This window comes from Carassius carassius, chromosome 10 (assembly GCF_963082965.1).
Source record: "Carassius carassius chromosome 10, fCarCar2.1, whole genome shotgun sequence".
In the NCBI taxonomy this organism is placed as follows: Eukaryota; Metazoa; Chordata; class Actinopteri; order Cypriniformes; family Cyprinidae; genus Carassius; species Carassius carassius.
This window is the reverse complement of record NC_081764.1, coordinates 4,360,277-4,382,183: the sequence shown is the minus strand read 5'-3', so window position 1 is coordinate 4,382,183 and position 21,907 is coordinate 4,360,277. Positions and strand designations below refer to the sequence as shown.

General features: G+C 38.1%; 1 protein-coding gene across 9 annotated transcripts in view; it reads right to left on the bottom strand.

Moving 5' to 3' along the window:
• Positions 1-1,886: 1,886 nt before the first annotated feature.
• Positions 1,887-21,907, bottom strand: part of LOC132151564 (receptor-type tyrosine-protein phosphatase T-like) — a 280,272-nt gene continuing 260,251 nt past the window's right edge. For all 9 annotated transcript variants that reach the window (XM_059559752.1, XM_059559755.1, XM_059559756.1 and 6 more), the window contains 9 exons: positions 21,563-21,717; positions 17,959-18,094; positions 14,349-14,498; positions 12,984-13,157; positions 11,941-12,072; positions 10,914-11,039; positions 7,160-7,323; positions 5,422-5,557; positions 1,887-3,524 (listed from right to left, as the gene is read on the bottom strand). In XM_059559752.1, coding sequence (XP_059415735.1) covers positions 3,471-3,524; positions 5,422-5,557; positions 7,160-7,323; positions 10,914-11,039; positions 11,941-12,072; positions 12,984-13,157; positions 14,349-14,498; positions 17,959-18,094; positions 21,563-21,717 — 1,227 coding nt within the window. In that variant the 3' untranslated portion in view covers positions 1,887-3,470. The remainder of the gene's footprint in view (positions 3,525-5,421; positions 5,558-7,159; positions 7,324-10,913; positions 11,040-11,940; positions 12,073-12,983; positions 13,158-14,348; positions 14,499-17,958; positions 18,095-21,562; positions 21,718-21,907) is intronic.

Genomic DNA, 21,907 nt, shown 5'->3' with positions numbered 1-21,907 from the left:
GAAGATGTCCAATTGCGGTTGTGCTGTCCTTTCTGCAGCAAGGGCTGGAGCGAAGGCTGTCTCCCTCCACCCTCAAAGTCCAGGTTGCTGCTTTTGCTGCGTACCATGACCCCGTGAATGGGAAGTCTTTGGGTAAGCATGACCTCATCGTCAGGTTCCTTAGAGGGGCCAGGAGGTTAAATCCATCCCGGCCCCCCTGTATACCCTCTTGGGACCTGTCTCTAGTGCTTAAATCACTAGAGCAGGGCCCATTCGAGCCTTTGCATTCAGTTGAGCTAAAGTTTCTTTCATTGAAAACTCTGCTCCTGCTTGCACTGACCTCCATCAGAGGGTAGGGGACCTGCCTAGAGTTCGGGCCGGCTGACTCCCAGGTAATCCTGAGGCCCCCGGCCTGGCTACATGCCAAAGGTTCCCACTACACCCTTCAAAGACCAAGTGGTGAACCTGCAAGCGCTGCCCCTGGAGGAGGCAGACCCAGCCCTGGCTTTGCTTTGTCCCGTCCGAGCATTAAGGTGCTAAGTAGACCGGACACAAAGCTTCAGGACCTCAGACCAGCTCTTTGTCTGTTACGGAGGCCGGCAGAAGTGGAGTGCCGTCTCTAAGCAAAAGATGGCCCACTGGATTGTGGATGCCATAACCCTGGCTTATCAGGCTCAGGATGTGCACTGCCCGTTCAGGTTGCGAGCTCACTCAACTAGAAGTGTTGCATCCTCCTGGGCGCTGGCTCGTGGCGCCTCGCTGACAGATATTTGTAGAGCTGCGGGCTGGGCGACCCCTAACATGTTTGCTAGGTTCTATAGCCTTAGTGTAGAGCTGGTATCCTCCTGTGTTCTCACCTCAAACGGGTAGTGGCACTGAGAGGCCCCGGTTAGTGTCGGCTTCCTTAAACTGCTCCAGAGTGTCCGTACTGTAGACCCTGTTGAGATCCTCCATCACCCTAAGCAGCTGGACGCGGCGGAACGTCCGGCGCCAGGCCTTCATGATGTATCCATGAGAACCATGGAAGGGTGGGTTCCATATTGAGACCTAAGCGGTACTCGTATGTGTATAGTCCACGGTATAGCCTTAGAGCCCGTGTTTCCTCGGCAGACTTCTGCCTTCCCAAGAGGGTTTTTAATCACCTCAAATTTCTTCGTATACTCCTAAACGGATGCTATATGTGTATTTGCCTCCGAGACCTCCTTCCGGAAGGATGGGGCTTCCGCAGCATCCCGGTTCCAAGCGGACCGGTTACGTTTTCCCAGTGTTATCCAATCTCACCCAGTGAGGTAGTGCTTTGACAACGGTGAGTGGAGCTACTTGTTCTGAGCCCCGGCCTACACCTAATAGGGGCGCAGACGGCTCGCACAGGGCACTGGAAGGGGCAGCACCCATGGCGCTTTGATAGGGATCCCATATTCGTCGGTCACCGACGTGGCGTCGAAAGTGACCGTCTGAAAGGGAACGTCTCGGCTACGTATGATAACCCTCGCTCCCTGAAGGAGGGAACGGAGACGCCACGTCCCGTCGCCATGGTTGCTGTACCGCCGCTGAGCTGCCGGGTCCCCGGCTCGGCTCCTCAGCGAATGCATTGCCACTGCTGCCTTCTTATACTCACGCAGTGATCAGCGGCAGCTGGATGCAATAATTGCATGCCAATGTGCATTGGCTGGTTTAGTTTACACTCGAAGTAGATTGGTCTATCGAAGCGATATCCCATATTCGTCGGTCACCGACGTGGCGTCTCCGTTCCCTCCTTCAGGGAACGAGGGTTACCATACGTAACCGAGACGTTTAGTTTCCTCAGCGTCTGTAGGAGAGTAAAGTGGTGCAGATGTTCAGCTTTCATTAGTAGAGACAGGGATTGTAAGTCAAAGCAGAAACAGAACTTCAGTGCTTCAGAAAAGTTGCTGTTCAACATTTTGGTCCCTTTATTAATGTCATCACAATTCCAAGCAACAGAACCACCATGGTTATGAAATCACCAGCTCTATATACCACTTTGCTAAACAAATAAATGAAAAATAATAATTGAAATAAAGTAAAAATACGCATAGTGAAGTAAAACATAGCAGGCAGTGAATTCATGAAAAGTAAAAAAGGAGTAAGTGCCGTAACTTTGTGTGATGGCTGGTTTTCAGTGAAACATTCATTTATTCTTCTTAAAAATATGGTTCAGAAACGAATATCACAGTCATATCACAGTTTTCGTGCAAAACTCTTGGATTTACAATTAAAATCACTAGCTTTTACCACACTGAAAAATGTAGACGCTGGTTTCAGAAAGCTTGAAGAGTCTGAAAAGCTTCTCAGCCAAATCCTGGTTTAGAAAAGAGTTGCCCGCTGTTTAATGGTCAAAATGCAGCTACGCATGGTTCATGATATGCATCCTGTCCGTGGTTTGGTGGCAGTCTTTCTATTTAACGTGAAATTGGCACTTCAAATCAAATGATGCAACAAGATTTACACATACATACATACAAATACTTGGGTGAATCTCACAAAGAAATGTCCAATATATACACTGTATTTATTTTTTATTAAGCAAGGGAAGCTTATTTTTGATTGTAGATTTTCAGAATCTTGAGATGATCGGTGGTTTTTTTTTTTTTTTTTTTTACACCTTACAACAGACTATTGACAATCAGGCAGTTAATTGATTTAAAATATATTAAAAAAATTTATGCTAAATATAATTTCTCATTATACAGTAGTTATTTGTAAGATTCACCCTGGGAGGTAACATATAAAGTGCAAATGAAAAACAGAAAATACTTCAGATGCGTATGTAATCTTTAACATTCACTCCCTACAATCAAGAAACCAAAACCAAAATGGCAACGTCTATTTTTAGAAAGAACAAACACGAAAAGAAAAGACAGAAACGGCAATAGAACAAATATTACCCAAAACGTCCAACCTTTGAAAAATCTTTACGTTGGTCTTTAGGCGAGCGGCTCAAGTGTATGAGAAAGCAGGCAGAGTTGAAACGCACCAAAGAAAGGAACCACAAAAATCATCAGAATAACAAAAATATCGGTCCTCACGTTTCTCTGCAAATTCACTTAAGCTTTGTTTGGATTTTTTTGATTTTCTTTAAATCTGTACAGAGCTCAGGGAAAGTCTGTTTGGTTATTCCCAGCTGGCATGTAAAAAGAAGCTTTTGTTTTTTCACCGTCGTTCTTTACATTGATGGTTAACATTCAAGGCGTATAGCTAAAAAGGAATAGGACTGTACAAGATCACTTCACGGTCTGGGATACACGCTCTGATGCTGGACATTGACAGAAGAAGAATGAAATGGCAAATAACATTTTGTTTTATTTATACATTATTTTACAGCGAAGGGTTGAACTTTAGTTTCCTGTTCTCATCACAGAAGCTCAGAGGAAAGACTGAACGATGAGTCTGTGATGAGATGAGATGCCATTCTGAGGAAGAAGAGAAGATTGCTTTGCATGTTTTTTCCCCCTTCTTCACCTTTCGTACGTTCAGAAGGCATTCAAGCTCTCCAGAGCCACCTCGTAACAGAATTTGTACTGCTCCTAAACAAAAACAGAAGCAATGGGAAAAAATATATTAGCAGTTCAAAGGCAGACGCCGCTGAGGGGGGATTTTCCCTATAACCCCTGCGTTAATTATTCAATCCCATCATTATAAAGTCACTTTTATTAGAAGAAAAACATCTGCTTATGATAGAGGAACTAGATGTCATCTAGATGTCAGAGGGTGCCTATACAGTACATGGTCTGGGAGAATATGGTAATTCATGTCATTTTTATAATGCCACTTTTAAAAAGTTTATTAGCATTGTTTATTATAACAGCATGTTCATAATAGAGATCACAAGCATAAATAGCTATGTCTAGCTGAGGATTAAGAATGATCTAGAATCAAAATTTAACATTTTTTTTTTTTATGTAAATCACTGCAATCAATCTCATCTCAACCAACCTAGAACAGAGAGCCTTAGAGGAAATTAATTAGCTTTAATCATTAGAAATAAATCGATAATAATTAAGAATCTAATAAGAGAAATAAATAAATAAATTCATTTATGAATTCTGCACTCACAAATATGAATTTCTAGCTGCTAAAATATATATATATATATATATATATATATATATACTATATGTTTGGAGTGGAATCAGGGGATAAGGGCAGGACAGATGTCTACTTCCACCTGCAGCAGCATCCTATTAGACACGAGACGTTCTCTCAGAACTGCCCAAAGTGCAGCTGTCCGTCTCAAAGGTTTGAAGTGACTGAATAATTAGACTCTGTTTCTGTCTCGGAGAGATGAGAAGCAGCAGAAATGATGGGAAGTTTCAAGGAACTGTTGCTTGGAACCATCAAGACCACCAACAAACTTCCTGAAGATAGCGACTATCTGAATATGTAACTACTCAACAGCCTGAGAAAGATGAGGATGGGGTCATATGGTGGTAAACTAAAAATTAAATGTTCCCACTGGTTCCCACTTGTAATTGGAACTAGTGTAGAGAAAGAAATTATACCATCTGCAAATGACTAACAGACAAGTGGCAACTCGTGTTAATGACCCTAATGTAAATAAAGCCCACTGGCTATATTAATTTATAAAAAAAGAAAGAAAAAAAAGACCATTTAAAATTCCAGTTTCCTTTAAAACTTGAATAGAGGAAAGGAAAGTGAATAAACAGGGTCTTAACATTATACAAATAATTACTTACCAAGTGAAAGTTACTAACAAAAAGTAACCTCGGTAAAGCTATTACATATATCAAGATTACATGAATCAGTTCGTTTATATATATATATATATATATATATATATATATATATATATATATTCAAGTATCAAACAATATATTAATACACATAAATTGAATACAAAATTACTAAAGACATATTAATCTGCACTGCTGTTCAAAGGTTTGAGTTTGGTAGGACTTATTTTTTATTTTACTTTTTTGAAAGAAGTCTATGCTGCTCACCAAGGCTACATTTATTTATTAAAAAATAATAAATAAATTACATTTTAAAATAACTGTTTTTATTGCAATATATTTGAAAATGTAATTTATACCTGTGATGGTAAAGCTGAATTTTCTTTTAGAAATCATTCTAATACTGTATCCTGATTTGCTACTCAACAAACATTTATTGCTGTTTAATATACATATTTTTAGTATTCTTTAATGAATAAAAAGTTAAAATGAACATATTTAAATAGAAATCTTTTATAACATTATAAATGTCTTGTCTTGATCAATTTAATGCATCCTTGGCGAATCTTACTGACCCCAAACTTTTGAACGGTAGTGTAAACTGACACTAAACACAATACAAATAAAAACACACTAATTTATGTGAACATGCTAAAAAACAGATTAATAGACTGAAACTGAACAACTGAAAACATTAACAGATATAGTGATAGATTTGTGTATAGCTCACCATTGTTTCCACCATGTTGGCTTTGTTGTTCCTCAGCGTCTTTACCGTGTGGAACACGTCCACGATGTTCTGCTGCTGGATCATCTCACAGATGCTACAGATGGCACAGAACGTCCCGCTGCGTCCCCCACCAGTCCTGAAGAAACCAACGAAAGTAAGGCATGAGAAACAAATCACACATCCCATAATGTCACAGATACGCAGAGCTAATATCCCTAAAAATCACAGCTTGACTAGTGCTACATTTCTAAAGGATCATAGGCCTCATGACTCCAACCTTACTGCTGAAGTGTGTCATCTTATTGTGATGTTAAAATAGCCTCTAATACCTCAGTTTAATGTGCAGCCATTTTTCGTTTCATTTCCTTGAAAAACACAAACACTGACGCCACATTATGCACGGTTTAGAAGTAGTCTGCAAAGCAAAATGAACTGAGGCTTGTATTTGAATCTTGATGTTTTCTTGAGCAGAAGATATTGCAGAAATGCTGGTAAATCAAGTAACAACCACTGATCACGGGTCAGTTTGACACCTGATTATCTGTACAATGACCTGACAAAATCAAGTAGATAATTGTCTTTCAAGTGATTCACTGTGACATTTTTAAATTATTTCTCTCAGGGAAACTGCTCTGCATTCAACAGCTGAACTTTTTTGACAGTGATGATGGGAAAGTAATGAAGTTGTCAGATCTTTTGAATCTCTCTGGCTTTAATTTATGACGCTGATAAGATTGTCCTTGGCTCAAAAGCTGTACGGTTTTATCCTGTAGTACTTTAAAAGCTGTTTTAATCTACGATTCTGTATCGACTGGTTCTCAGTGCACACAGACTTGGATGAAAAGCTGTGAAATACACATCTTGAATTATCAAAATGTGCTTAATTAAACCCTTATTAGCTATACTAGACAGTCTTTTAAATATGTTCAAATTTGTAGCAAAATTTGTCTGGTGTTGAAGGAATAATTCATCCAAAAATTTAAATTTGCTGAAAATATACTCCAACCCCTGTTGTCCTCTCACATCATAATCCACTGACATATTTGTTTAGAAATATTTTGGACTTTTTTCACTTATAAGTGGTGCTTAATCTGTGCATATTTCTCTCCTGATTCAGACAAGACAACTGTTTTTACTGGATTATGCATTATTATGGATAATTATGGATTTTTAACTCATTTGAAGTTAAAAATGAAGTTAATAATGGATTTGTTTCTTACAAACTCACAGCTTTTGGCTTCACAAGACATTAATGATGGATTGGAGTTGGATTACTAGTGGATTATTGTGATGTTTTTATCAGATGTTCAGACTCTCATTCTGACGACACCCATTCACTGTAGAGGATCCATTGATGAACAAATGATGCAATGATACATTTCTGTTCTGATGAAAATCAAACTCATCTACGTCTTGGATGGTCTGATGGTGAGTACATTTTCAGCAATTTTTTCATTTTTGGGTGAACTATTTTTTTAAGTACATACAGTGTCCATTTAAGATGTCATCATAAATTAATTATATGTGACCCTGGACCACAAAACCAGTCATAAGGGTAATTTTTTCGAAATTGAGATTTATACATCATCTGAAAGCTGAATAAATAAACTTTACATTGATGTACTGCTCATCACAGGGTCTCTCCAAGCAAGACTCATTCATACATTAACATGTTTATGGGTTTATGTATATCAGCTTTGTGTTGTGATGGAGCTGGGGTTGTGGAGGTCACACTCACAGACAGTGGACCACCGTGCGTCCGTCTCCTCCATCATACTGCTCCTGCCACTTGGCCAGTCGTCTGACCAGCTGCAGAATGGAGCGTTTGGACAGCGGCGTGTCTCTGTACGCTGGCCAACCAATAAACTGGAAATGCTGGACCAGACGGTAGCCGTCTTGAGGCTGGAAGCAGAACAAGAGACGTTTTGAGAACATTTATCCAGAAAACATTTACGTTCACTCATGTTTTACAATGTGACAAAATAAGAATGCAAGCCAAATTAAAGATCTCAATATGAACTAAAACATTTCTCAAAATCTTCCTAGAACAAATGATCTGAGCTGCTATTCACATTCATCTGAAAACTCAAAAAACTACAAACAAAGGAGGTTTTGAAGCTTGTAAATAAAAATGATTACCGGAGTACGATTCACAAGAAAATACTATTATACTGTCTTTCTAAATCAATATTAATTATACAGTCCATGGCCAAAAATATCAGCACCCTTGGTAAATATGATCAAAGAAGGCTGTGAAAATTCATCTGCATTGTTAATCCTTCTGATCTGTTTTTTTAATTCACAAAAATGCATCCTTTAATTTGATAATAAATATTTAAAATGGGGGGAAATATCTTTATGAAATAATTGTTTTTCTCTAATACACATTGGGCACAATTAACGGCACCCTTTTATTCAATACTTTTTGAAACCTCCATTTGCCAGTTTAACAGCTCTGAGTTTTCTGCTATAATGCCTGATGAGGTTCGAGAACACCTGACAAGAGATCAGAGACCATTCCTTCATCCAGAATCACTCCAGACCCTTTTGATTCCCAGCTTCTCCTCTTCAGTTCACCTCACTCATTTTCTGTAGGGTTCAGGTCAGAGGACTGGAATGGCTATAGCAGAAGCTTGGTTTTGAGCTCAGTGACCCATTTCTGTGTTGTTTTTGAGGTTTGTGTTTGGATTATTGTACGGTTGGATGATCCAAACATGGCACATTATAATATTTCTAATAAGAGTCAGTGACTTACTGATTTTTTATCTGTTGGTATTGGATAGAATCCATCATGCCATGCATCTAAACAAGAAGTCCAGGACCTCCAGCAGAAATATAGGCCCACGACATTAAAAATACAGCTGTATATGTCATTGTACACATGGGGTACTTTTAATCTCTGTGTTCACCAAACCCATCTTGAGTGTTTGCTTCTAAAAGCAAATTTTTTAGTTTCATCTGATCATAGAAGCCAGTCCCATTTGAAGTTCCAGTCATGTCTGATAACTCAATATGCTTTAGTTTGTTTTTGGATGAGCTAAGATAATTTTTCTTGAAACCCTCCCAAACAGCATGTGGTGATGTATGTGCTGTTTGACAATTTTTTTTGGAGAGACTTTAGCTATTCAAACTCTCATTCTCATCATGCATTAAGACGATGTAGACACACGTCCTCTTCCAGGCAGTTTCATAACATGTTGATTGGAAATTCTTAATTATTGCCCTGATGGTGGAGATGGGAATGTTCACTGCTCTAGCTCTTTTCTTAAAGCCACTTCACCAATTTGTGAAGCTTAATTATCTTTTGCTGCACGTCAGAAATATATTATTAGTTTTTTCTCATTTTGATGGATGATTAAGGGAATTTAGGCTTTGTTTTCCCTCCTCTTTATATTTCTGTGAAACAAGAAGCCTAGGCTGGATAATTTAATGTTTGTAATCACGCTGGAGTGCTCAAAATTGTGAATATGAATGGGGATATACTTCAGAGATATTTTACTCATAAGAATTTCTAGTGGTGCCAATAATTGTGTCCAACAAGTATTTGAGAAAAACCTTTATTTCATAATGATATTTTCCACCATTTTAAATTCTTATTATCCAATGAAAAGATACATTTTAGTGATTTTTTTTTCAAATAAAAGAAAACACATTTACCAAGGGTGGCGATATTTTTGGCAATGACTGCATGTGTAAGTTGCAGTTTGTGTAATAAATGGTGAAATTTAAATTTTTTTGAGTAAAAATGGTTTCTAGACCAATTTTTTTGTGTATTGGATAACAGCTATTGACGAAAACTGAAAGTTGGTTTGAAAAATGATTGTAACTATTTTGTCTCTATGTATATTATATATTATATATATTGTATATTATATATATATATATATATATATATATATATAACATTCACAGTACCTGATTTTTGCAGTGACAATGAGAAGCCAGAAATAAATCAGACAGAAGTCAAAGCAAACAGAGACGTTAGCTGGAGACTTAGAACGGATCAGCTAAATGAGAGTCATATTACACACAATTTGCCATCGATGGAGCCATTTCATGGCAAATTTGTGATGCTGTGGCACTTATTTATTTTGTGCCGCTATGCTGCGCTTGCACTGATTAGCTCCCTGGTAAACCTTGCCTGTCACCAGTGGTTAAAGAGAAAGAGGGAGAAGAAAAGAGAAGGGAAGCAGGAGGAGGCGAGATGAGTCTTCTGAAACATTTTGACACTTGAAAGACGTTAAGCTTCAGTAACGACTGCTAATGTGCACAAACAGAAAGCTCAAGCTAACTCACATGGAAAAGAAGAATAACTGCACAAAACCCATCCATTGCTTATATCAGGTGTGGCAGGATGGTGGTCAAATATTTATGTGATCATTGTGCTCATGCATATGTGTCTGGCAGAACGAATCCCATTCAGAGATGCATGCGATGTGCTGAGTGTTGAAATCATGTGGATTGAGAGGGACTATAGAGTTGTGGTCTCTTCTGAGCTAAACATAATTTCTCACTTCACTAACTCAGAACTCACTAATCTCAGCGGCTGTTGATTTATTGTCACATTAGGAGTCAAATCAAGTGAATTTTTTATCCCTTCTTGGAGGATTTTTGCTTCTAAAAAGCAGTTTTAATTTAGCGAGTCACTGTAAGAATGGATTGACACAGAGCACAAAGTACATCAGGAGTTTCAATTTGGCTCATTTGTTGAGGTTCATCATCAGGGCACCTGTTTGAAAACCATCAATATTTTTTCACTTCAATAAGGTGAAGGTGGCAAAGAAACACTACAGATTCAAGTTTTGAATTACATTTGTTTTTTTTTTGTTTTGTTTGTGACAGCACACATTTGACAATAATCATTTGAGCAGCTGTTGCTATGGAATCTCCTCAGGTGAGCGTGACCTGTTCACAATCATCTATTTAGCAGCAAGTAAAAATACACACTAACTTTTAAACTTATCTTCTGTTTTGTTACTGAAATTGACTGGGTTCATTTGTATCACAGCTTTTGCAAAAATATTTAGCAGATCAACTGTTTTTAATGATGATAAATAATGCTTCTTAAGAATCAAATCATGATTTCTGAAGGATCATTTGACACTGAAGACTGGAGTAACATCTGCTGAAAATTCAGTTGTTTCATTACAGGAATAAATTACATTTTAAAACATATTCAAATAGAAACTAGTTATTTTTGAAATTGTAATAATATTTCACAATATTATGGTTCATTGTATTTTTGATCAAATAAATGCAGCCTCCGTGACCGTTAGTAACTTGATAAAAAAAACATTAAAAGAAAAAACTTTTACAATGCACCCTGGTCTGGGGACAAAAAAGCGCAGACCTGGTTGGAGTCTGTGGATCAACAAAGGATGAGATGACATAGTGAGAAGTGAATAAATGAACACATCTCTGCCTCAGTCACTCAACAGAGTCATAAAGAGGAACTAAAACATTCCCTTTCCCTGTCTACTGACCCCACTTACCCGTGCCATGTTGCAGATCCTAAAAATGCGATTGATAATGTCCTCGTCAATGTCAGCGGAGATGAATTCAGCCTGAATGGGGCCGTAGCAGCAGGAGCCCTTTTCTGGCCAGTACTGCATGCAGAGCTGCAACGAGGGAGAGAATTACAGCGAATCAGTACACTGAACAGAAGTTCACATCCAGACAACGTGACTCAATAATGTACTTTGAAATCTAAAGAGTGCAGGAGAACATGGATATAACTCAATAATTCTAAAGTCCACTAATCTGAACTCAAATTGCAGTGTACCAAAGAAATCTGTTCCAATGATCCCTTACTTACTCACTCAAAATTAAATGAGGCACATTATGATGAATCAGATTTCCCTTGATCTTCTGAGATAAAAGATAAAAATATACTGTAACTTTCAGAACTATAATCTTCCTCCCAAGTGAAACAAAAAAAAACCTGAAACGTCTCATTTATAACTTTTCTGACATTTCTGGAAAATTAGGTTGTTATGAAAAACGTTACTATATATATATATATAAAGACTCCAGTCTTTAGTGTCACATGATCCTTCAGAAATCATTCTTATATGCTGATTTGCTGTTGAAAAACATTTCTTCTTATTGCCAATGTTGAAAATGGTTGTGCTACTTAATATTTACGTAGAATCCTTTTTTTTTATTATTATTTAATGAATGGAAGGGTCAAAAGAGCAGCATTTATTTTATCAGTTTATTTGATTTATCGCTTTTTTTTGCTGAATGAATGCATTCATTTCTGTAAAAAAAATAATGAAAGTGAAAGTGACGTGACATTCAGCCAAGTATGGTGACCCATACTCAGAATTTATGCTCTGCATTTAACCCATCCAAAGTGCTCACACACAGAGCAGTGAACACACACACACACACACACACACACACACACACCCCCCAAACTTTTAAACGGTAGCATATACTTTATATAATAAATCCCATCTTCCAACATCCAATTGCAATAGATAACAAATGGAGGTGAGGGTCAAGGACTTCACATACCTGTGCAGCATCCATTTCATTCAGCATCCCAATAGTGGAGCAGTTGTAGTCGAACACTAGCCTCCAGAAGTCAGCCACAGTGTTGGGCAGAGGGTGCTGCGTTACGATGAACGCCGCCGGCTGTTTGTGGCTCTAGGACAATCAATAAGAGAACAAGTTAACTCTTCCTTCCAGCACTGAAGAAGTCCCTGAACCCAACACATCCCAACGTGCCTCCCATGTGTAAAGACCGAAACACTAAACAGAGACCTGCAGAGGGACAGGAAACACAGGGACTGAGTGATAACCTTGCCGAGAAATCCATTGACAAGGACTGCAGAGGCTTCATTTGAGACAAATACACACACTCTGCTAGCACGGGTCGGCCATTCATTTCATTTGGCTGCTTATCCTCTTTTTTCATCTTGCTGTTCTTTATCTGAGGTGCGTGTCTTCTGTCATGATTATGCTTTTTGGATGCTGTGTGAAGATGCTGGTTTACGGTACGAGTGTGATTATGATCTATGTGTGGAGATTACAGAGATGTGATCTAATCTTGTACTCTGTTAAATTGGCTTGTTTCTATGAGATTGTTACTGTGTGATCTCCAGGCCGTTCTGCTCCGCTTACCAGGGATTTATCGGAGTGCACTATGGGAAGCGCTGTGATATAATGTTTTGAGTTATTTACTATATGAAAAAATACTTAAAGTTTTAGAACTTAAAAAAAAAAATGCTTCTTAGTCTAAATAAACTACAGCAAACGGTAACCGCTAGCAATTTATTTGAGATCTTTGTGAGTGCTCTTTTTATAGTTAAAATTTTTTTTCTGTTTAATCCTAAACGTTGGAAAAAAGGATGTACATAAATGAATATCTAAATTCTGACTACAATGAGTTAATTATAAAGTTACAAATGTTGTTTGGGTGTATAATAAGTGGAAAAAATATATAATATGACCCCTTTACAGTTCAATGCAAGACTGACAACATCATGCAACTATACTAGATATTTACATTGAACAAAGTAGGCCAGGTAACCTCTAACAACAGCAATCAATCTTACATCCATCAGTGCTGCATTGATGTAATTGCTGGACTCGCCGTCAACAGAAATGAGGAAAGGAAGACAGCGGTCCACCGCAAGGACGTCCATGCTGCGGTTCTTATCGTGGTTACGCGGGAGCAGACCTACGCTGCAGTCCTCCGGACGGACACGCGGTGTCACTATATTCAGAGTCTGAAGAAGAAGACAAGAAGGACTGTAACATACCCCTTTAAAACATAGAAAAACATTAGGCTGCTCTTGGTCTTTCTTAGGGAAAAATGGTGTCCAATTCCGCTCGCACTGCTGGTCCAACCACAAGCAATGCAAATATTTTAGCAAACTGAAGGTCAGTCATTACTTATGTATTAGACAGACTGAAGAACAGAGACATTGAGGGAGAGAGAGACATACAGTGAAAAATAGCTTACAACAGAGAAAGATGCAGCGCTAGATAGAAAGATAAACAAAAGATCTTGGAGGAAAGAAGGAAAGAAACAAGGAAAGAAAGAAAAAATTGAGACACCTCACAGATTCTAAAGCTTTGCTTCCCCCGCAGACAGTAGTGGATCACTCATTTCACAGGGAATACAAAACATAAAGGCACCATAAAAAAAAACAGCTCAGCTCTGGGCTTTATGGGGCTCTAGCAGTTAGCCGATGGCTTGTAAAGAAACGCTTTGAGTCACGGTGTCTCATCGTTAAGTTAAATCAGTTAAGGACGCTGCAGCACTTTGCTGATTGACTTATTCAAAAGCGCTTCGAATTTCGAAGTAATCATGACGAAATCGCACCAGAGAGCTTGATGAAGTTGTTAGAAATAGCTGTGAGGCCTTCAGCCATAATAGAAGACTTCCAATCGAAAGCAAAAACCTTGGAGGATTCTGTAAATTAGGCCTTTACGTGGGCTGCTTGTGTTGCTCGCTGATTACGATTTAAAGAGCTGCATGACGCTTAAAAAATGTATGTTCCTGGCCTACTGTTTTTAAGACTCTCTTTAGTATCTCATTTGCTCTTCCTAGACTGTAATGAGATTGAATGATGAGCAAATAGAGGCTGATAAACTGAGAAATCAAATTTTTGTGGTTTCACAGATTGTGCTCTGAAATCAAATCTCACTATGAACTCGAACATTTCTCTTATACTAAATACTAAATGATCTGAGGTGTGCTATCCACAATAATGTTTTAGGTCTTTACTTTTACTGCATGTCTGAAATTGTCTCATTTTTGTGTCTCCCGGTTATGAAAGAGCAATTCCCCTCTGGACATATCAATTCACTTATTGTTTTGCTGTGCAAAGTGTTAACTGTTGTACTCATGGTATAGTAACATTTAAGAAGCAATCTACATATGAAAGACCAATCCATTCGTGTAAACTGCTCACCTGAAACTCATCTTTGATCTGGCTGGAGTTGGTCTGAGGGTCCAGTCTGCTGATGTTGTAGTAGATGGCTCTGAATTCACATACTGGGATAGCCGTGTTCCCACACAAACATGCTTCCAGTATGGCATCATGCACAAACACATACTGCTCCTGCAGAGAGAGAGATAGACATAGAGATCCACCCTTAAAAAAATACTGTGGATTAGTGATGCGCGGGTCGTCTCATAACCGGGTTGGGGCGGGTTAAGAAATTGCTACTTTATTGCGGGACGGGTTGGGGCTGGTCACTAAAAACAACATTTTTAAAAATGCATTTATGTTGCATGGAATTTAGTGGTGGAAATTTTGATACTTTCAAGAGATTCGTTGATTTTCAGTTCGTTCACCAAAATGATTCATTCACTGATTCGTTCAGTGACCATTTCTTCATATTACACAAATAAGCGAGCAGTTGACGTATTTACTTGTGACAAAAACTGATTTGGCTTTATTAAAGTGTGTGCATGATCGCATTATAAAATAAATTGATAAATAAATCGCATAAATAAATTGTTCAGATTAACAAAGCACGAGGTTTTATTGGGGATTAAACGTGGAGTTATGTTCTGTACTCTTAATATGAAAACAAGCGTATGTGCACCTATAACTGAGCTTTGTATCTGCTGATTGCTGATCGAGATTTACATGCTTGGCTCACTGACCTTGTATACTCTCATTCATTTCATTCATGAACGAGAAGTATCAGTTCATTCAACTCAGTCACGAACGAGAGGATCGTATTCATTCACTACATTCAACAAATCACATGCTCCGTCACATCTTGAGTAACTCTTTGACAGGAGGAAACAGTTAACAGAGCTGTTCACGAGCTGCGCATGCGCTGCTAATAGCACCGTGCTCACATGCAGCTGTGAAGAGAAGAACTTCAGTGAACGAGAAATATGAGTCTTTTACTGTCTATGGTCAGTGGATTACGTGAACAAGAACGATTCGTTCACCTAAAAGATTTGTTCACGAACAAACCATCATAGTGCAATTAACTATAGCCTGGACTATATTAAATATCTGGAAAATATATATTTTCATATTTTATTAGGTTCTTAGATAAGGTTACGATACGAAGGTCTAAGTAGCAACGTAACTTCCGTGATGTCCCCGATGCGCGGGGCGGGTCGGGGCGAGTCAAGAAATGTTACTTTATTTGCGGGGCGGGCCAAAAAAATTCATAAAAGCGGAACCCTCGGGTGGGAAAAAGCCTGACCCGTGCATCACTACTGTGGATGTCTTACCAGTTTACCACAACATATCAGTGAAAAGCATATGTGAAAGCACCTTGTTTAAAATAATGTATGAATCAAATAAATGCAGAATTGGTGTGCATCAGACACTTCTTACAAAAACATAAAAAACATCTGAATGGTAGTTTTTAATACTTGTATGTTTGTGTGTGTTCTAAAAAACAGTGAATTTTTTTCAGTGAACAGTTTTATATTTAAATGCAATTATCTATTTAATTATAATTAATCCATACTAAAGTCCCTTTTTCTTCTGCTGATTCAAAATTATTCTGACAGCTGGTATCTTGTAAGGCCCTGTGAGAAATTAATTAAGGGCTTGATTTAAAATGTTACATCTTCTAACCAGCCAGTCTACATAAATCATGAACATCCAAACACATACGTTTAAAAAGCCTGAGCTCAAGCTGAGAGTGATCGCCTCAGAGCATCATAGCAAATCACCGGGGAAATATGGAGTCGATGCTCCCCACAAATGTTAGCATGAGAGCGGTGCATGAACATTGAGATAAAGCACAGTTTGCTGATGGCGAAATTTCTTCAGCCTCAGGGATGTTTTACATGGATTACAGCGTTGCAGCTTCTGATGCCAAAATCCTGTGGTGACAGCAACGTCCCCCAAAACGGTTCCAACTGCGGCCTTATAAATGAGATCAAGGGGGCACTCAAAGCACCATCCCCATCCTGCACCTAATATTAAACTTCTTCTTAACCCCCCCCCCCCCCCTAATATGGACTGGAATTATCCATATTTTAACCCAACAATGCCTCCGGCTTAAAGTTGTAAATGTAGGCCTTTGATCCACACTAAGCTAAAGTCAAGCTGGGTTGACCTCTAGTACCTATTACTCCATAACCTGGTGAGCACTTCTGCGTAGAGCTGAGGACAAAAGACCAGGAAAAAGCCTTTTAAAAGATTAATTGCTGTGTGTTGTATCTGTGGAGGATTAGCTTTGAACGGAGCTGAAGGCTGACACAAATTGCCTCCCAGAAGTCATTATCACCACCACTGTGTTTAGTGTTAGTCTTTTAAAAGCATGCTTTCCTCATCGCAAAAAACATAGAATCGAATGGATCGAATAAAATGGCATGTTGACTTGAAATAGTGTGTTATTAAGTGAGCATATATACTACTACTACTACTACTACTACTAATTATTATTAATATTTAAACAACAACAATACTTTATTATTATAAATAAAAAAAATCATAATTGTACTAAATAATTCAGAACAATGGGGTTTCACATCAAATGCTTGAATCATTTAAAAAAAAAAAAAAAAAAAATAATAAATTTTCATCCACCACTAGGGGGCATGACTTTGAATTCCAACATCCAGCAAATTCTGGGAATGGGATCTGCCTGTCAGAGCCAAGACAGATTCTTTTTCTGGCTGTTCTGATGTTACAGTGTGGAGATTAATGTAGGGAATACAAAGGTTATCTAAGTTTAAAACAGATGGCTTCAATATCATCTTCACAGATTGGAGAGTTTAGTAAAAGGCTATGAGCATGGGCGCCGTATAGGGGGGGGGGGGGGCTGGGGGGGGAGTTAGGACAATTCTAAGGGCCCCTGACTGACAGGGGGCCCAACAAATAGGTACAAACTAATTAACATTTTTTATTATGTTATAACTTAATTGATTTGGTCTAAAGAGAGAAGAATTAATGATTATTTTAATTTGAAAACCATACATATAAATTAGCTACCACTGTGTTGATGACTTAGCATCATTCCAGGGACTCCCGGGAGGCATAAGTGCCTTTCACCCTGTTACGACTTGATGAACCACTGAAACGATTTTGGAAACATTATTTAAAGGTAAAAAATGTTACATAGTGTTGCTTTAAGGACATTTTTATGGTGGCTTTTAATCTTGCATCAAATAGTGAACTGCATACTGTATGTAGACTTGCATTTATTATTATCATTTACAAATCACCAGCAGTAAATATTGTGCTAGTACTAGAATTGAACTACAAGCAGCAAGACAGTTGCAAGCCTTTGATTAGAGTTATGTGATGGGACAGTTAGATCCTAGAGATATGGTGACAACAGCTGCGCAGAGGGGGCACAATTAGATTTTTTTGTCATGGGGCCCAAAATTCCTGGCAGCGCCCCTGGCTATGAGAGTGAGGTTCTGAGGGCGTGATTGAGAAGTATGTAAACTAGTGAAAGGGTTAGTAAACGACTGTGTGTGTGAAAGAGTGAATCATTAAATATAAGGATGATTGAGTAAATGAGTGAGTAAATAGGCTGTGCATATTCTGGCTGCCTGAATGAAGCTGAACAGACAGTAAGGTGCATTCTCACCTCCGTCTGGACCATGTTGACTCTCTGTGAGCGCAGCTCTCTGATGCAGTTGAAGATGTCCACCACACCTTCACTCTCTGCCATGTCCAACATAATATCCACTGCAATGAAGCAGCCTGTTCTTCCAGCACCAGCACTGCGAAGATTACACAAGAACAAGTTTATGTGGGGCTTTTGAACGCATGATCTATCTATCTATATTACACAACACATTCATAAGACTGAGATTTCTGCTAAGAATCAAATGTTAGGTGTTACGAAAACAAGGTTCTGGCAGACCAAGATGCTTGTGTGTGTGTGAGAGAGCATTTGGACAGAAGATGTGCCATCAGTCACTCTAAAACAACAGACACACACACACACATACAGGGCAACTCCATGGTGTCACAGATTGGCCGTCACTCACAGTGATTAATGGTGCGAGTGGTAAACAACTGACAAATAGAAAGCAAGGGACGGAGAGGGAGAGGCAGGGAGGATGTCCTTTACACCTCACATCCTCAGTCATTCATTCACTATTATCATCATCCCCAAATTACCATAAGTTTTACGCATACTGTATTCTAACTGATATTCATCGTAATTGATCTTCAAATTTCTAAGACTTCTAAATTACATCTACATGTTTAAAACTTTTCTGAAAAAAAAGAAAAGAAAAGAAATAGTTGTACACATTCTGCTACATGCCTTCTGTCATCTAAATTGCCAGTTTATATTTTTTAGCAAGTAAAATGCCTTTTAGTATAATGGTGAAAATGTCTCTCTTCAGGTCATGGTTTGAAATCTTGTGAAATAAAAATACTGATTTTTATAAAGCAAACATTAGAAAATATTTTATTTTGTTAGTAATATTTTAAGATAAACATTTACTGGACTGAAGCAACACTCATTAATGTACAGTACTGCATTAAAATATATGTTTTGTCACCCATAATATAAACTACAGAGATGTGATCATAAAACTACAGATATTTCAATGCATTTTATGTAAGTAGTCTGCTATACTAATATAAAGATCTCACTGTTTTACATTGTACATTTATTTTTAGACTTTTTCTGGTTTCAATACAATGTTCTTACTATCATTTAATATGTCAGGTTTTACAGGATTAACATATGCAACATAGTTTTTTTTTATCAAATTGCTGAAAATTACACAGTAAAAGACCTCAAAAATGACAACAGAGCTTCATAAATAAACCATATTACTCGTACACTGTAAGTCCTCAGATGTTATATTATAAAGTAAACTTTTATGGTCCGTCAGTTTGTGTTGTGTCAGGTTTGACTAATATCCTATTACTGACATCAACCCTGCGAGCAGCAAGGACATTCTGCTGAAACTCCTTCTGTGTCACATGGAAGTAAGAAGGAACATTTGGAATGTTCTGAAAAACTGCTGCTTGAATCCAAATCTTAAACTCTGCACTAGGAGGACTTGACACTTGGGCTAATCCGCTCTGAAAGTGTCTTTGTCACATCTGCTGCGTCTCTGGGATTGCAGGGCCGACTGCAAATTTACGCTGCCATTTCACAGTCTCCTGCTGTCACCTTTCATTCTCAAACCTTCTTCCCACAGAGGCCCCAATTACTCCCCACAACTGTGAGAGCGAGTCTGTCTGTGTCCATCTGTGAGCATGACGTGGGCATGTTGTGGACAGATTCATTGGTGAATGTCTATTCATGTGCCGAAGCGTCCTACGTTAGTGTGAGAATGTGAGTGCTCGTGAATATGTGTGAAAATCAGCTTCTCTTCTACCTCCCTTGGTTCTTTTACTTGATACATGAGAAGTTATTTCTGCTGCCAGCAAGTGTTCATCTGGACTGCCAAATGTTTGAGATAACATAAAGATGTTTAAATACATTTAACGAAATCAATGCATTCACCTAATTTCACATTAAAACTGTTTCAATTCACTCTACTTTGTTACTAAAGACTCATGTGGCATGCTCTCAGATCCTTCTGAAGGGCGATGTTTGTAGGGTGGAATTTAACATCAACATTAATCTACAAGATCACATAGTATTTGTGGGTGGCAGTGATTAGTATTATTTGTAAAACTGTTATAATATTTATTAATAACTTTTTTATTTTATTTTTCATTTTAATTTTAATTTTTCATAATTTAGTTTTGTGCTTGTAATTTTTTAAAATAATATTACATTTTTATTTAGTTTCAGTTTTAGTTGTAGTAATTGTAGCATTTCACTCTTAGTTTTTAAAGTTGTAATATGTAATTTCTCATTTTATTTTTTATTTCAGCTCTTTCAATTAATGATATAAATACATGGTTTTAGTTAACAATAACACTAGTGAATGGGCTCTTTTGACTTTAGCCAGTAAGCAACCTCTTAAAAAAAATCCTAGTAACTACCTAGCATTTATTTTTACAAGGGTCATATGATGCTTTTTTAAAGATCATTGTTTTGTGTATTTGGTGTAACTAAATATGTCGACATGCTTTAATGTTCGAAAAACACATTCTTTTTCAAATACTGTACATTATTGTAGGTCCTCTATGCCCCGCCTCTCAAACACATAGTTTTCTACAAAGTCCCTCCTCCCAACAAGCGCAGTCTGCTCTGATTGGCAAGCTGAACCAGTGCATTGTGATTGGCCCGAACACGGCAACCACACTTCGGAAATGTAACGCCCCATTCCATTATTCGGAGCTTCATTTTTCAAAATAAATGTAAATACAGTTAATAATGTCCTTAGTTTTACCATCAGCTCAAGCCTGAAAGAGGAACAGAATCACATGACAGACACAGTGATGAAGCTCATATGTGTTTGCAGTACACAAGCCATGGAGGGTTAAGACCGCTGACTCCACTGTGTGAAACCTTCTCTCTCTCTCTCACTCACTCTCTCACACACACACACACACACACACAAACACGAACAAGCAATGTGCAAAACTCAGCATTTTAACATTCAATAGCAAATACTTAAACGGATAACAAAACGTACTTCCAGCAGCTGATTCAGAAGTGCCAGATTGTTGTAGCAAAGTCAGAATGACCTCCTCTCATAGGTTCACGAAACACTCATCCATAAAATGCATTGCTGTTCTTTTGTAAGGTAATCTTAAAGATTCCTAAATGCATCTACTTACAGAAGGCCAAATAAAGTGCTTTTGCTTTCGCCTAGATACACACAGCATCTCCCTGACATGACTGCTTCAACACGAACTGCGGTTACTGAAACCACGCCTTCCTTCTTTTTTGGGAGTTATTATGCAAATAGTTCCACAGTGATATAGTCTTGTGGGGGTGTGTTTGAATGGGCTGTTTTAGGGGGCGTGCCAGAGTCTTAATTTTGATTAGGAATATCTCTTTAGATTTGAGACTTTAGTCTTTGCAACTTAACAAATCTTCTTCATGCACCAAGAGCTTGTAACAATCCAAAGAGAAAGGAAAAATTTTAATCACATCATATGACCCCTTTAAATTCTAAATAATCAACAGACCTCTCACCATAGATTAATAATCAAACCATGAATCCAACTTCAAACCAGAACTTTTGAATTAATAAATGTATGTAAGGAGACTGAGAAAGGGACATAATGAAGTAAAAGCAAGAGAGGTTTAGATAAGAGCGCACCTGCAGTGTACCACGATGGGTCCTGCGTCTGGAGGATTGAGGAACTTGACCTGGCGGATGAAGCCCAGCAGGCCTGTGGCGTAGCAGGGAACACCATGATCAGGCCAGCTGGTGAAATGGAACTGCCGGATTTCTCGAATCTCATGGTGACCCTTCTGCAAACAGGAGCATGTGTTAAACTTAATATCAACAGGTGTCATCATCTGAGGGTAAGAGGCAGGTGATCATGGTAAAAGATGGCTAGAATTACAAGATCCAATAAATGCATGTCAATAGCAATTAACACCATGTGTTTTTTAATTATTATTATACATATACATACATTTATTTTTTTATATTTATTTT